This window comes from Psammomys obesus, unplaced genomic scaffold (assembly GCF_907164565.1).
Source record: "Psammomys obesus unplaced genomic scaffold, mPsaObe1.curated_primary_1811, whole genome shotgun sequence".
NCBI classification, from domain to species: Eukaryota; Metazoa; Chordata; class Mammalia; order Rodentia; family Muridae; genus Psammomys; species Psammomys obesus.
In genome coordinates, this window is record NW_026596079.1 from 1,907,849 (window position 1) to 1,921,692 (window position 13,844).

General features: G+C 53.0%; 2 protein-coding genes across 2 annotated transcripts; both read left to right on the forward strand.

Moving 5' to 3' along the window:
* Positions 1-2,770: 2,770 nt before the first annotated feature.
* On the forward strand, positions 2,771-7,948 carry Lynx1 (Ly6/neurotoxin 1). Its single transcript, XM_055626750.1, has 5 exons — positions 2,771-2,903; positions 3,154-3,292; positions 3,755-3,937; positions 4,149-4,250; positions 4,385-7,948. Exons 3-5 carry the CDS (start codon positions 3,886-3,888, stop codon positions 4,579-4,581), a joined length of 351 nt encoding a protein of 116 aa, XP_055482725.1. The 5' UTR covers positions 2,771-2,903; positions 3,154-3,292; positions 3,755-3,885; the 3' UTR covers positions 4,582-7,948.
* A 1,186-nt stretch (positions 7,949-9,134) lies between these two features.
* On the forward strand, positions 9,135-12,845 carry Slurp2 (secreted LY6/PLAUR domain containing 2). The gene is made up of 3 exons (XM_055626751.1): positions 9,135-9,186; positions 12,275-12,379; positions 12,638-12,845. Exons 1-3 carry the CDS (start codon positions 9,135-9,137, stop codon positions 12,772-12,774), a joined length of 294 nt encoding a protein of 97 aa, XP_055482726.1. The 3' UTR covers positions 12,775-12,845.
* The last annotated feature ends 999 nt before the right edge of the window (positions 12,846-13,844 follow it).

Below are 13,844 nucleotides of genomic sequence, written 5' to 3' on the forward strand. Positions count from 1 at the left end.
TGGAAACAGCCTGGGAACAGGGAAGTGACTCCCACATCAGGCCAAGCCTAAGAATGCTTGTGAAGGTCTTTTAAAAACAAAACAAAACAAAACAAAACAAAAAAACCCCCACACAAACAACAACAACAAAACCCAACTTATCATGTCTTCTAAGAGGGCCAGCCCACCCAGAACATTTCTTGTCCTCACCCTCCCAAAGAGTGTCACCTATAGCCTCATCGGCAGCTCAGCCTAATAGCCCATTACTTACAGAGGACATAAAGGATGCCCATTGCCCACTCCTCTAGTCAGTCACCTGAAACTGTCTTCTGCCAAACCCTTTCTCTGGTCCAGCCATGGACAAAAAGGGACTTGTATGGTGCCCTTTGGGGCATTCTCATAGAACTCACCTTTGAACTGATCAGTTCTCTCACCGTTTTGATTTTTATATTTCACTGATTTCTTCCCTTTTTTCTTTTAGTATGTATGCTATAGGTGTGTATGTGTTATGTAGATGTGTGTGTTTGTATGCATGTGTGTGTACATGTGTGTTTGCATGCATGTGTATGTTTAGACCAGAGGCTGATGTTGAATCTCTTCTCCTCTCACTCTCTCTATATTTTTTTCTTTTGGACACAAGGTGTCTCACTGAAAAGGAGAGCTCACTGACTGGCTAGACAGTATGAGCCCCAGTGATCCTCCAGCCTTCACCTTCCCAGCACCGTGGTTTCAGGCAGACACCACCTAGCCCAGCTTTTATGTATTTATTTACCAGATACAGAAGTTTGGGTGTCCCCTAACATCGCTTCAGAGTCACATTCCTTCAGACAGCTCCCTCTTTTCTAATAGTGCGTGGACACTGTATCTACAGTGGTCAGCCCGGCTTCTCCATCATGCTGGGGATCCGAACCCGGGTCCTCACGTTTGCGAAATGAGTACTTTCCTCACTGAGCTGTCTCTCCAGCTTTGCCCATGTTTTGCTATATAGTGCCTCCTTCAGATTTAATTTCTTCTTCCTGGTCTAGTTTCTGAAGGTGGAAATTCAGGTCCTAATCGGGAACCTCTTTTTCCCCCTAAAACAGCACGTCTATGGCATCTCCTCCCCCCGCATCAGTGGCTTTGGTGGGCCATGTCTACCTCATCTGCCAGGAATATGTTCTAACTTCCTGCCTGACGTCACCTTTGCCCCATAGGTTATTTAGAAATGTGTTGTTACTCAGCTTCTACACATTTGTAAACTTTTTGCTGATAATTTTTAAACCTTTGTTGTTGTGGTTGATGATGATGATGATGATGATGATGATGATGATGATGATATTACTATTATTTTTTGGGGGGGGGCAGCAGAGGAATCCGAGAACAACTTTCAGGAATTGATTTTGTCCTTCTACGGTGGGTCCCAGGGATCAAACTCAGGTGTCAGGCTTGAATAGCAAGAGGTGCTACCCCCTGAGTCTTCTAGCCGACCCCGCTGCTGCGGATTTCTAATAAGTCTGTTGCTGTCCAGGGAAAGCACTGTTGGATGTTCATCCTTGCCATATACAATAAGATTTATTTGGTGGCTCAGAATATGGCCTGCCTTAGTTACTTTTTTTTATTTCTGTGACAAAACACTATGACCAAGGCAACTCATAAAAGAAAGTATTGAATTTGGCTTACCGTTTCAGAAGGTTAAAGTCCATTGTGTGTGTGGGGGGAGCAAAGGCAGGTTAAACAGCTGATAGCTCAGCCTTGGTCCCCAAGCAGGAGACCGAGACAGCCAACTGAGAATGATGTGAGTCTTTGAAAACCTCAAAGTCCACCTGCAGTGCCATACTTCCTCCAACAAGCACACCTTCTAGTCCTCCCCAAACATTTCCACCAATGGGGCCCAGATATTCAAACATACGAGACTATGGGGGCCATCCCCATTCACACTGCCGTATGGTCTTTACCGACCAAGGTTTGGGGAAACATCTGTTTTCTTGGGGACTAGAGTGTATTGATTGTTTGTTTGTTTCATTTCTTTTTCTTTGCTTTTTTTTCTAGGCAGGGTTTCTCTGTGTGAATAGGCTTGGGCGTCCTGGAACTTCCTTTATGGACCAGGCTGGCCTCTCTAACTCATAGAGATCCACCTGCCTCTGCCTCTGCCTCTGGGATTAAATGCATACACCACTGGGGCGTTTGGCTCAGTTCTGAGGCTCCTGGTATGTACATTTGCTGGAAGAGTGACATATGCAGTGTCGCTGCAGGTTTTCTTTATTTTCTTCCTCTCACACAAAAAAGTAGGGTTTGTGAAAGCTTGTTAAATTTTGGTTGCTTTTGAAGCAGAATAATAATAATAATAATAATAATAATAATAATAATAATAATAAAGATTTTAGCTACATAAAGTAATTTAGCAGTGGACTTCTGGTGGTGAGAACTGCCTGTGAGGCCTGGGACTCCTCTAAGGCTTGCTCGCAAGCGTTGCTAGTGGATCCCACGTAAGACAGAGGTGCAGTGAGGTACCTGTCCAGGTGGTGCCTCTTCCCAGAGTCAGCATGCCCACCCAGAACAGTTTGGTCTGTGGGAGCAGGGCAGTAGGGGAGTGAGGAAAGCTTCGATAAAACCTGAGGAGAGTGTCCAGGAGGTGCACACTCGCTTCAGGACCGCCACAGTGTCACTGTGAATCTGCATATGAGTGGGTACAGTCTGATGCCCAGGCTTTGCTCACTAGAGCCATAATTAGAGAGCTTACCCTGGCCACTGAGCCTGAGGAAGGCAGCCTCGGGGGCGGAGCGTGTGTCCTGGGGGCGGGGCGGGGCGGGGCCAGCGGTGTGAGCTGGAACTGCGGGTCGGTTGTCGCCGCGGTGCCTACCCGGCTTGGGATGCGGTACAAACGCTGCGCGAAGTGTGCACGGACGCACAGCCAGAAGGCGAGAGGGACCTGGGAGCGGCCACGGGTAAGTTTCTAAGGAGACAGGGCTCGTGATGGTGAAGGGCAAGGGCGAGGTCACCCCGCACCCAGCCGGCCCGGGGAGTCCTCCCTAAGAAGGACTGCAGTGTTTGGGGCGGAGCTCCCCGAGAGGGAGCAGGAGGTGCCCGGACCACAGGCCTGGTCTGATTCAGAACCTAAGCATCCTAGGCTGGCACCTGGGAAATGGGTCATGAAGGATGGGTTTTCTTCCGGGAGTGTATTTTGGTACTTTCCAGCAGGAGCCGGCTCGAGTCTGTCGGCAGGGAGGAGAATATTGGTCCACGTCCCCGCAACAGTCCCAAACACCAGACCCAGTCTGTGGAGCTCTGGCTTGGGCAAGCTTCGTCATCTGGCATGCATCCGAAGAGCCTTTAGGTAGGAGCTGAGCACCATCACGGCCCCTTCTGCTGTGGTGAAGGACTCACACAGCGGAGTCTACACTTTCCTGCGAGGTGGGGGTGGGAGGGGACTTCACGCAGGGGGAGCAAATGTGAGAGGGACCCCTGTCCTAAGAAGAGACCAAACCAGGGTTCCAATCTTATTCTGGAGAATCTCCTGAATTCTGGGCTCTGCCAGAAAGAGCCTGTGTGCCAAGTTTTCATAAGGTCCCTACCAATAAAAACAAAAACAAAAAAACCCTGGGTCTTTGCATGTGGCATTTAAGAACCCCTGGACCTCTCGATTTTCTTTGATATTGCCGGTTCCTTCCCTTCTTTAGCTCCCTCCACCCACACCATCTCCAGGTAACTGGAAATCAATGACACCCACTGAGCTGGAAGGCTCTTGGGCCTGCCCCAGCCCAGCTGTGATCACAAGTCTCTGTCATTGTCTGTGCAGGATTGCTTTACCACTAGGAGGCCAAGAGCTCAGGCAGGGCTTCTGGGCGCTGCATCTTCCCAAGCCTGAGTTGGATCCAGGACCAGCTGCTGTCCACCTGTTCACTCCCACGCTATCCTCACATCTCCATCATGACACCCCTGCTCACAGTGTTCCTGGTGGCTCTGATGGGCCTGCCCGTGGGTAAGGTGGACAGAGGCTAGAGGGACCCGTTTGGAACCTGACCCTGGGACAGGCAGGTGGAAAGAGGGCAAGCTGGCCAGAGTTCTGCTGCCTTCTGGCTGCCCTGATCTGGTGCCCGGTGGGAATGGGTGGTTGGCTGGAGACAGCTGGGGTCTGACTGTCAGGAAAAGGATTTCTTCCTGTCCTCTGACCCCCACATCCTGGACCACAGCCCAGGCTCTGGAGTGCCACGTGTGTGCCTACAATGGAGACAACTGCTTCAAACCCATGCGCTGCCCAGACATGGCCACCTACTGTATGACCACCCGTACTTGTGAGTCTGCTATCCTGGAGCACAGGGAGAGGGAGGGAGGCTCCCACCTGCCCTGGCGGACCTGCAAGCTGAGATTGAGCCATCCAAGGTCCTGATCCTCTCACTGTAACCGTCTTGTGTCCTGTCCCCTGCAGACTTCACGCCATACCGGATGAAGGTGAGGAAGTCGTGTGTACCCAGCTGCTTTGAGACCGTGTATGATGGCTACTCCAAGCATGCATCTGCCACCTCCTGTTGCCAGTACTACCTCTGCAATGGGGCTGGCTTTGCTACCCCAGTGACCTTGGCCCTGGTCCCGGCACTCCTGTCCACCTTCTGGAGCTTGCTGTAAAGTTCTGTCCCCCCGGGCAGATCCACTCAGACACAAAGCTCTTCAAAGACTCAGTTGCACCCTCTCACCCATTCACTCCACCCAACCCCCTTCCCTCTGAGACTCCTCAGCCACAAAGAGGTCCCATGGCTGTCTACAAAAGGACTGATGGCATCCAGATACCTCACTCCAAGGTCATACCTTTTCCATTTTCAGAAGGCTGATATGTGGATCTAAACCTCTGTAATGTGCCTGGCTGTGGGTGGGGCAGGCTGGTCCCCTCCTCTACCCAGGATCAGGGGCATCTGGGAGAGTGCTGTTGATGGGGGTGGGGGGGTCATCTTTCGGTCAAGGTACACTGATTTGATGGAACTGGTGGCCAAACTCCACCTTCATAGCATCAGGACCCTGCCTCGGTCTACCCACCAGAGGATAGCTCTGCTGGAGGGGATCACGAACTGGCTAGAAGCATAGACAGGCTCAGCAGGGCTGTCTCCTACTAAGTCGAGCTGCTGCCCAGGGCAAGTGTGAGATGGAAGCCATGTGAGGAAGCCTTTTGCCATTTCCACCTATCTCAGGAACTCTGCCAGACCTGGCGTCAGGACAGCCCTTGGCCAAGGGTAGCTAGCAATGGCTTCATTTCCATAGTCCACTGAGATCCCTCCAGCTGCAGATCAGCGGGCCCCCTTGACCCCCACTATATCCCCTTGAGGCTGGCAGGGACATGAGAGCAGGTGGCCCGTGCTATATTTTGTCTGGCCTGTACACTGGACAGAGCTATTCTGGGCATGGCGGGAAGGGGGTAGAGGCAGGTCACAGCAGGCTGGTGGGGTGACTAAGACAGGGAAGCAGACTTCAGCCAGTTCCCCAGGTCCTGCAGGCAGCTCCTGTGGTCCTTCAGTCTCTTGGTAAATTATGGGGAGGCAAATGTACAGGGAGCCAGCCCAAGTCCCAGGTCATTTGTGGCTGAAGACTGCTGGCAGTCAAGACTCCAGAGAACCCAGCCCAATTGGTGTCTCCAGGAGACACCAATCAACCTTTCATACTGTTTAGTTGGCCCAGGGAGCCTTACCCTTCACTCTTACTAGTACCCCAACTCATGTGCCACTGGGGAAACTTCTAAAGCTGGCCCAGCCCAGGGGTCAGGATGCTGGCCATGTCTGTGGTCACCACATCTTGAGTGCTTTTTCTCAGGTCCCACCCCCACCCCGGGCTGTAGGATCTCAGGACACAGAGGCCCGTCTTTTAGGACCTTCCCTCCTGTTCTCAGGCAGACCTGAGCTCTGTCTGCTGCTGGAACTCATTGGTTTTCTGCCTCAGTTTCTTCCTCTGAGGACATGCCGCCGGAGGATTGGGGAGGTGGGGGAGGATCCTGCTGATGGACTTTCCCAGACCCTCAGGAATAGGAACTGTAATAAGGAACTGTGCAGCCTATTACAAAGGTGAATTGAGTGGGAAATGGCCTGGGGATGAAAAGACATTTGATTGTCTACAGGGAAGAGGAGCCTCATGGGAAGCCAGGAAGTGGTAGGGAGGAACACAAGTGCATACGTGCACATAGTGGCTACCGAGCCCAAAACGCAGGATGCTGAGAGGAAGCCAATGCTGCCCCGACCTGAGCTTGCATAGAACCCCCCCCCCCCCCCGCCACGAGCAAGCAGCCAGCATTGAGACTGACCTATGGAAGCCACAGGGCACTGGCAAAGAGAGTCAGAGGCAGGCCCCTGACTCAGTGGGTGAGGCCTGGGAAACATTATCCTGTTACCCTGCTTGTGCAAGTCCATTGTTCCCAGTCAAGTGGCATCCTGGGCCAAAAATGGGAGGAGCCCGAGACCAGGTCCTCCCTCCCACCACAAGGCACAGGGGAGAGGGAGAGGTGGGAATGCTGCAGCATTGGGGCAGTGTCTCTCTCTCATGACACCAACCAGACAAGGCCCCACACTGCCACCCAGCCCTCCAGGGAGCACTGTGCCTAGCTAACCTGCCCTTGGGGCTTAGCACAGAGCCCCAGAAGGTGCTCAATTAGTACAGGACCAAGCCTGCCAGTGAGAGGTGCAGATGAGGGGAACAGTGCCAGATGGGCCTGTCCTGAATCCCATCTGGGGTGCTGTGATGAACATCTGTCCAGTCCGCTGCAGGTGGCCATGCACACTCCACAGGAGTTCTGCAAAGTGTATGGGGGTGGTCACTATTGCGCCCTTTGACAGGTAAAGAAACTGAGGCACAGAGGAGTGAGGCACTTAGTTTTCCTGGGCCATTTGGCCTCCTCATCTTTCCAGGACCAACTCATTCTACTATGGATGCTGTTCCAACAGCCGGGGGTTCTCTGAGGCTATTCACACTCGGGATGACAGCAGTTTCACAAACCAGAGAATTTCAGAATGTAGTGCTGTAAGGGCGTGTGAATTGGAAACCTTAGAAGGAAAAACAAGAACTGAAGGTTTGAGGAGCTGAGGGGTAGGCCAGGGGAGGCCAGCCCTGTGTGTGGAGACAGAGAGTGAGGGAGCATGGGATGGAGAGGGAAAAAGAAGAGCAGAGTAACGTCAGCCATCACGAGCTGACCCTGCCTTTGTCAGGGACTAGGGCTCAAGGCAGCGGGTGTTTTCACACGGGGATACACAGTAGGCATGGCGTCCAGAGCGGCTGGCAGTGGTTGTCGGTAGGTTGGTAGGTTGCAATCTGGGAGGATCTTGGAAGTCACCGGAGAGAGGCTGCTTGATGGGACAACGATACCATGGAGTGTGATTTGGTGAAACCAGGACAGCACGTGAAGCCAAAACACACTTCAGAGCGGAGTGAGGTGTCCGGTCTGGCCCGCTAGAGAGAAGCCGTCAGGTGGGAGTCGTGCTCTGCCACTGTCTCTGTGATTGGCTCTCCCCAAAAGCATATAAGGAGAAGTGGGGGCTGGGGAGCAGGGCACCTGTGTCTTCGTCTTCTGTGGCAAGCATTGGGGTTCCCATTCTGAAACTCTAGAAAGATTTCCAGGGGTAGGGTGGCCCCTCGCCTCGGTCTTGGCTACTTCCTGGCAAGCACCGTGGCAATCCCGCAGCACTGCGTGCCCTAGGCTCCTCAAGCACAGGCTCATGTTCCAGCCATCTCATTGGTGAAATGACGATGACAGTACCCGCTCGGCTGGCTCTTTGAAGCCAGTGCCAAGCCTTGGGTCGGCACAGAGGAGGCCCCCAAAAATGCATGGGATACATGACACCTGGCACTTCCCTTGATCGTGTCTCTGCCAACCCTAAGCCCTCACCCAGCAAAAAACATGAAATCCACTTTTATGCCACTGCTTCCTTTCCCCCAGCCAGTCCCCTGCACCTATATTCAGAGTGGTCCTGTCAATGCCGATGTCCACCACCACTGAATGAATAAACAAACGAAGGACATGTTTCTATCTTTCCCTCCTGACATTATTTTCTGTTTAAGTTTGGACCTCACCCACCCAGATTGTCTTGGCGGGCGCTCCTGACCCTGAAGGTCCCTGGCTCCTGACATGACGTCCAAGCCAGCCAAGGCAAGAGAGGTATTAGCAGGGTACCCTGGGCTTGCTGAAACTCGCCTCCATACTGTGGAAAGAGGCATATATATCAGTTCCCATCAATGGACCAACAAGCCTGAGGGTAGGCTGAGGAACTGGATGGAAGAGACAGGACCCCAAGCCCCTACCTGATACTTCTGCCTTCTGGCTTTCTGATCCAATCCCAATTTCTTGCTATTTAATTCTCGGGAAGATAGTCTGACTCTAGCAGACCCTCTCTCAGGATCTCTGATCCCTTTTCCTTCCCAACTCCCAGACTTGGGGACTCCATAAAGCATGGAGCTAAATCGAAGTCACCTGGACGTCCAGAGTAGACACATGGAATCTCCCACCTGGTCTTAGGCCTGTACCCTGGTCTATTGGCAAAAGGACCCTTGCCCTGAAATATGTCACTTTTGTCTCTTACCCCAACCTGGAAACTTTTTAACACCAAGGCTTTGCTTCCTCCTCCTGCTGCTACCAAGCAAATACTACCAGCAGGACTCAGTTTTTTTGGTACTATGCCAGTACAGTCTCTTGATAGGTAACACTCACCCTTTGTACATAGGACCACGTGCACAGCCATGCTTCTCCTGGCTCTCCTAGTCCTGGGAGGGCCAGGCCAGGACTGAAGCCAGATTTGGCAGATGAGGAAAATGGTCTCTCAAAAGCCTGGCCACCATACTCCATCCAGAGTGAGCTGCCGAGGAAGACATTCTGGTTTCACCTGGTCCAAGCTCCATTCACACTGCCCTCCGTGCAGCTGCTGGGTGAGGTGGACCCACACTGAGATTCAGCCGGCACGAGGCTTCTCTTGAGAGCCTTAGGCCTGATGATTAGGACATCCTTATTCCGTGGAGGAGGGAAGAAGGCTTGTGAAATTGTACCAGGCTCCCCAAGGCCACACAGCAGCAAGCTCTGCCAGCTCCCAACTGAGCTGGGTTGCAAATGACTCAGGGCTGGGAGCCAGCGGCAATGGGAGGCAAGGGTGGAGTGGGAGCCACACGCAGGTATAAGGGGTGGCCAGGGAGTAAGCCTCATCCTTAGTGCCGAGAACATGAGGCTTTCCTTCTGGTTCCTTCTGGCCGTGGTCTTGAGCGTGGAGCTAGGTGAGTAAAAGGTGCTGCTGACTCTCCTCCTTCCCTTACTCATCACTGCCCTTTCAGCCTGGGCCACCACTGACCCTTGGGGGTACCCCTTTCCTGGTTCTTCCCCTCATCCTGGGCACTAAACTCTCCTTGCCCAGCTTCTGTCCTCTGATGCTGGCCTTCGTAGATTCCTAAACCCTCTTCCCAACACTCAGTACTGTCCTCATGCTTACTTCTCAGCTTGAAACCCTCCCTTAGACATCTCCAACTCCATAGCAACACTCTTGCCACACACAAGCACGGCACAGCTCTGCTACTTTGCCCTCCTCCAGCTCTAGAGCCCCAGCTAGCCCATTTTCTACAGCTACTCTCTCCTGTTACCCCCCCCCCAACCTCCTTGCTTAGATTCTATCTGTTCTACCTTCCTAGGGCGATTTCATCCACTTGACTTGAGTCCCCTCAGACTTCTATACCCTCCAGGCTAGCTAGTTTCATCTGCTTCAGTCACAGGAGTTTTGGCCCCGGAGCCTGCTGATGGCCTCCCAGGGATACCCCCATTTATCACCGCCTATGCCTGGCCTTGACATCATTTAGTGGAGCCTAATTTGTTCCTATATCCAGCCCCAGTCAATGCCTGAGCAAAGAAACTGTTCCCCCTGTGGCTCAACAGCAACCTATGCTCCAAACTCAGATAGCCCAGCTCCCAGATGCCTCACCTAACAAAACCTTGGTTTTCATCATGGGTGGGAATGCCCTAGGGCCTGTGGTCCAGCTGAGATGTGGGATTGGAGGTCTGTGTGTCTCTGGCTCTGGTTCACATTTCTTGGGTTGGGCCTCATGGGGACCCTTAGAACTGAGAAAGCCTGAACTATTCACCCCCTAACTGCTGCCCGGAGCCTTTAGGACAGAACAGCTCCACTTTTATGGCCCTGAGCTCAAAGTTTAGAGACCTTTTGTCACTCTCAGGGCTAAGGTTTCAGAGGGGAGTGCTCAGCTTTGGGCCAGCTGCCCTCCTGTCTTATCCAACACCCTAGTATCTCATGAGCATCTTTGAGCCTGAGACAACTCTCCAAACTGGGGCCTCCCAACCCCTTCCTCCATGGAAATCATACCTGCCCCTGAAGACAAAAGCCTCAAGCCTGGCCAGTTAGCGGTTGGAGGGAATTGGGCTCCATGAGCCTTTCTCAGCGTGCTCCATGTCCTACATCATTCCTGGGTGCCTGCTCTGCCACCCATCTCCCCCTGGGGCTCAGAGTGGCCTGGGAATGGTGGATTGCATTGTAGGCTGACCCAAGAGTGAGAAAATAAGGTCAGAGGGAGTCAGCTGTCCCTGGCAACATCGCAGGGGGACCAGACCTCATGGAGCCTGTCATCCCAAGGCTCATCCCATTACCCCTCCTACCCTCTTCTCCAAAACCCTCTCTGTCTAAGCAAATGTTGACCTGGAGTCTGTCCCTATGACCCTACCATTGTACCCAGAGCCAACTTCCCTCCTCGCTTCCTTGATGACAACACAAAATCCCCAAGAGGGACAGTTATTTTTTCTCTTAATGACCCAGCTCTTGCCCCAACTCCTAGAGATTCATTCATTTATTCTCTAAACATCTCCTGGGCCTCATCAGTGCGGTGGGGTGCATATATTGGGTGACTGGGGGAGCATTGGGGAGTGGGAAGGGATCCCCATTCATCTCCAGAATCCTAGTGAATGGGAGTGGGGAGATAGCCTTAAGCATGAACATAACAAGGCCAGCCGTGGTGGCTGCATCCCAGGAGGACCTCTGCCTCAGAGATGAAAGGCTCCCTAGGTGGAAATGGCCTATGGGCTGGGGCTTGCTCATGCTACATGGATGATGGAAAGATGAACCTGGGCAGAGGTAGGAGGATGGAGAAGAGGAATGAGAATCGGTCCAGTCCAGTTCCCCCCAGCACCTTGCCAGCCCCTTTTGGTGCCTCAAGCACATGCCTTTCATTCAGCTGCTGTCTATGCCCTTCCCTGTCCGGGAATCCATATTTAGTCTGTTTAGTGTCTTTAACATCCGTGGGACAGCTACTGACTTTTGGGGGCTTCTGTTGCTTTTGTGTTGCTGGCAGGGTTGCAGGTAGGGCTGCCTGGTAGGGCTGGTAAACAGTCCAGGCAAGTAGTAGGGACCTTGCTGTAGTAGGGACTTCCTGTCTGTCACCTGCTCCGTAGTGCATAGGACGGAGGCCTTTGAGACTGGCCGGAACTGACCAGCACACTTACAGGTGAGATCTGGTAGAGGTATAGCTGTAGTCAGAGCCCCAGGGAGGAGCCAGCCTCCTAGCTCAGATCCTACTCAGTAGCCCAAGTAAGATGGCACAGGGCCTAAGAGCAACCTGACTCAGTGTCAGAACATATTCAGAGCCAGTGTGCAGCAGCAGGATTGGTACTGGAGAGTCCCCAGCACTGGGCATGCAGTTAGAGACCGTGTAACCCAAGGAAGGGAGCTTAAGGAGGGGGGGCAGGAAGAGGCAGGGGGGAATCCAGAGAAAGCTAGGAGGGCAGGGTAGTCCACTTGCCTGATGACTGCAAGCCGCTGGGCTGGAGGCAAGACCTGTGATGTAGTATTTGCCAAGAAGTGGCAAACAGAATTCAGTGGGCTCCCACTTCCTTCTGCCTAGCCTTGCCCTGGTTTCCTTGCTAACTGGATAGAGGACCTATTATCTCAATCCATAGAACAGAAACCCCAGGGGTATAAATGATCCTTCTCAGGTCCCTGAAGGTAAAGAGGGGAATGGGTAAAGTCTCTGGTCTCTCAGCCCTCCCCACCCCCTGGACTTCAGGAGCCTGAACCAGCGCGCCCCCTCTCTAGGAGGTCTCACCTCCGCTCCACATAGCCCTTAGTGTTCTGGGCAGAGGAACACAAAGCAGCTGGCTCCAGTGTGATCACTTGTATCTCACACAGTGGCAGGCTGAGCAGCAGGGTCTTAGTTATCCCTTCATCCAAGGTTTCGAGGGGCCTTGCACCATAAAGGAAGCTGGGCTGCAGAGCTATGGCCCAAGAATGGAAGCGGGGTGCTGGGTACGAGAGTGGGTGCCATCCTCTGCAGGAGTTGCTCACCCACTGCCTCTGTCTCTGTCTGCCCGTAGCTGTAACACAGGGCCTGCGGTGCCACCTGTGCAAGGGCTTTGGAGGATGTTCCCACCAGTCCAGCTGCCCAGGGGGCTCCACCCACTGTGTCATCATTGCCACCCGTGAGTGTGGTGGGAGGGGTGGGCTGGACACACCCTTCTTGCACAGAGAGCTGGCTCACTGGGCAGGCAGAGCCCAGGGCTCTGTGTGATGCCCATCAGATCAAGAACAGAGTAGGTAGATGTCTGGCAGCCTCTGCCTGGGTCAGGGATGGGGTAGGGTCTCTCAGTGCTTGGAGGGGGGTGACAATTGTTGGTGAAACAGAGGTTTGGGCAGCATAGGGCTTCAGGAAGCACCATGGTCTCTTTCTTACCCCTTAGGGTCTCCCATCAGCTTTACAGACCTGCCTCTGGTGACGAAGATGTGCTACAATGGCTGCCCTGATGTCCCCAGCTTGGGCTTGGGTCCTCATGTATCCATCGCCTGCTGCCAGTCCAATCTCTGCAACAAGGACTGACCAGACTCCTCCACCACCAGCTGGCTCCACAGAACCATACCATGTCTCTTGCCCAGGCCTCGTTCTTGGAGATTATTCCAGCCTGGCCAGCCCAAAGCACCCCCAACTCACACTTCCTCAGAAGTTCTGAAGGAAGTCTTGTGTAAATCCACCATGGTACATACTTAAGGCCCTATCTGTGGGCCACAACAAATTTCCCAATAAAATTGACCTGGGTCACACAGTATGGTTGTCCAGTGGAAGTACTGTATCAGGCACTAAGCTTGGCTATAGAGGGAATTAGATTCAGACAATTCCTTATTCCCTTCCCCCCAACTCTTACCAGTCATGGCCTCTTTAGCCCAGGCTGTCTTCTTCTTCTTCTCTTCTACTGAGAGCCTCATATCTCTGGTAGACACAGGTCCTGAAAGGCACAGGAGTTGCAGATTGCTTGCTCTGCCCTTGAGCAGGCTGTTAGGAGGAGCTGAGTCTGTAGGCACTTGAGGAGCACCCCTAACTTGAGGCTTGGGTATTTGAGTATTACCCTCACCTGGGCTGATGTACATTGGAGTACTCCAAACTTGGGATTAGGGGCCAGGGAACATCCAGACCTGCAGCTTAGGTGGTCTGGGTACAATGTGATCAAGACTCAGAGTGTAACGATCGGGGCTCAGAGTGTTACTAGGATCAGGGTTCAGCCTGTGATCAGGATCAGGGCTCAGGATACAATTGGAATCAAAACTCAGATCGTGACCAGGATCAGGGTCAGGGCTTAGTGTGTGACCATGGTCGGGGCTCAATGTGTGAACAAGATCAGGTCTCAGGGTATAACCAGGGATAAGGCATGGGGCTTATATCCTGAGGCTGTGGCACAAAAACAACACCCTTGATGTGGGTTTTGGGACACTTGAGCCACACCCTAACCTGGCTTGAAGGCAGAAAGGAACCCAGACATGTGAGCACCTTCACTCTGAATGAGACTCCAGAAGCCTCCTACAAACACACAGTTGGGCAGGTGGAGGAGGCCTTTGTGGAGGAGGAATGATGCTCACTGATGACAGGCCTTCGGAGATCATCCACCTCTGCTGTCA

Excerpts from the sequence above, each read along its gene's own strand:
- Slurp2 (XM_055626751.1), top strand. The coding sequence starts at position 9,135 with ATGAGGCTTTCCTTCTGGTTCCTTCTGGCCGTGGTCTTGAGCGTGGAG. Across the intron at positions 9,187-12,274 it reads GGTCTTGAGCGTGGAGCTAG|CTGTAACACAGGGCCTGCGG; the intron begins GTGAGTAAAAGG and ends GTCTGCCCGTAG. Across the intron at positions 12,380-12,637 it reads CTGTGTCATCATTGCCACCC|GGTCTCCCATCAGCTTTACA; the intron begins GTGAGTGTGGTG and ends CTTACCCCTTAG.
- Lynx1 (XM_055626750.1), top strand. The coding sequence starts at position 3,886 with ATGACACCCCTGCTCACAGTGTTCCTGGTGGCTCTGATGGGCCTGCCC. Across the intron at positions 3,938-4,148 it reads TCTGATGGGCCTGCCCGTGG|CCCAGGCTCTGGAGTGCCAC; the intron begins GTAAGGTGGACA and ends CCTGGACCACAG. Across the intron at positions 4,251-4,384 it reads CTGTATGACCACCCGTACTT|ACTTCACGCCATACCGGATG; the intron begins GTGAGTCTGCTA and ends TGTCCCCTGCAG.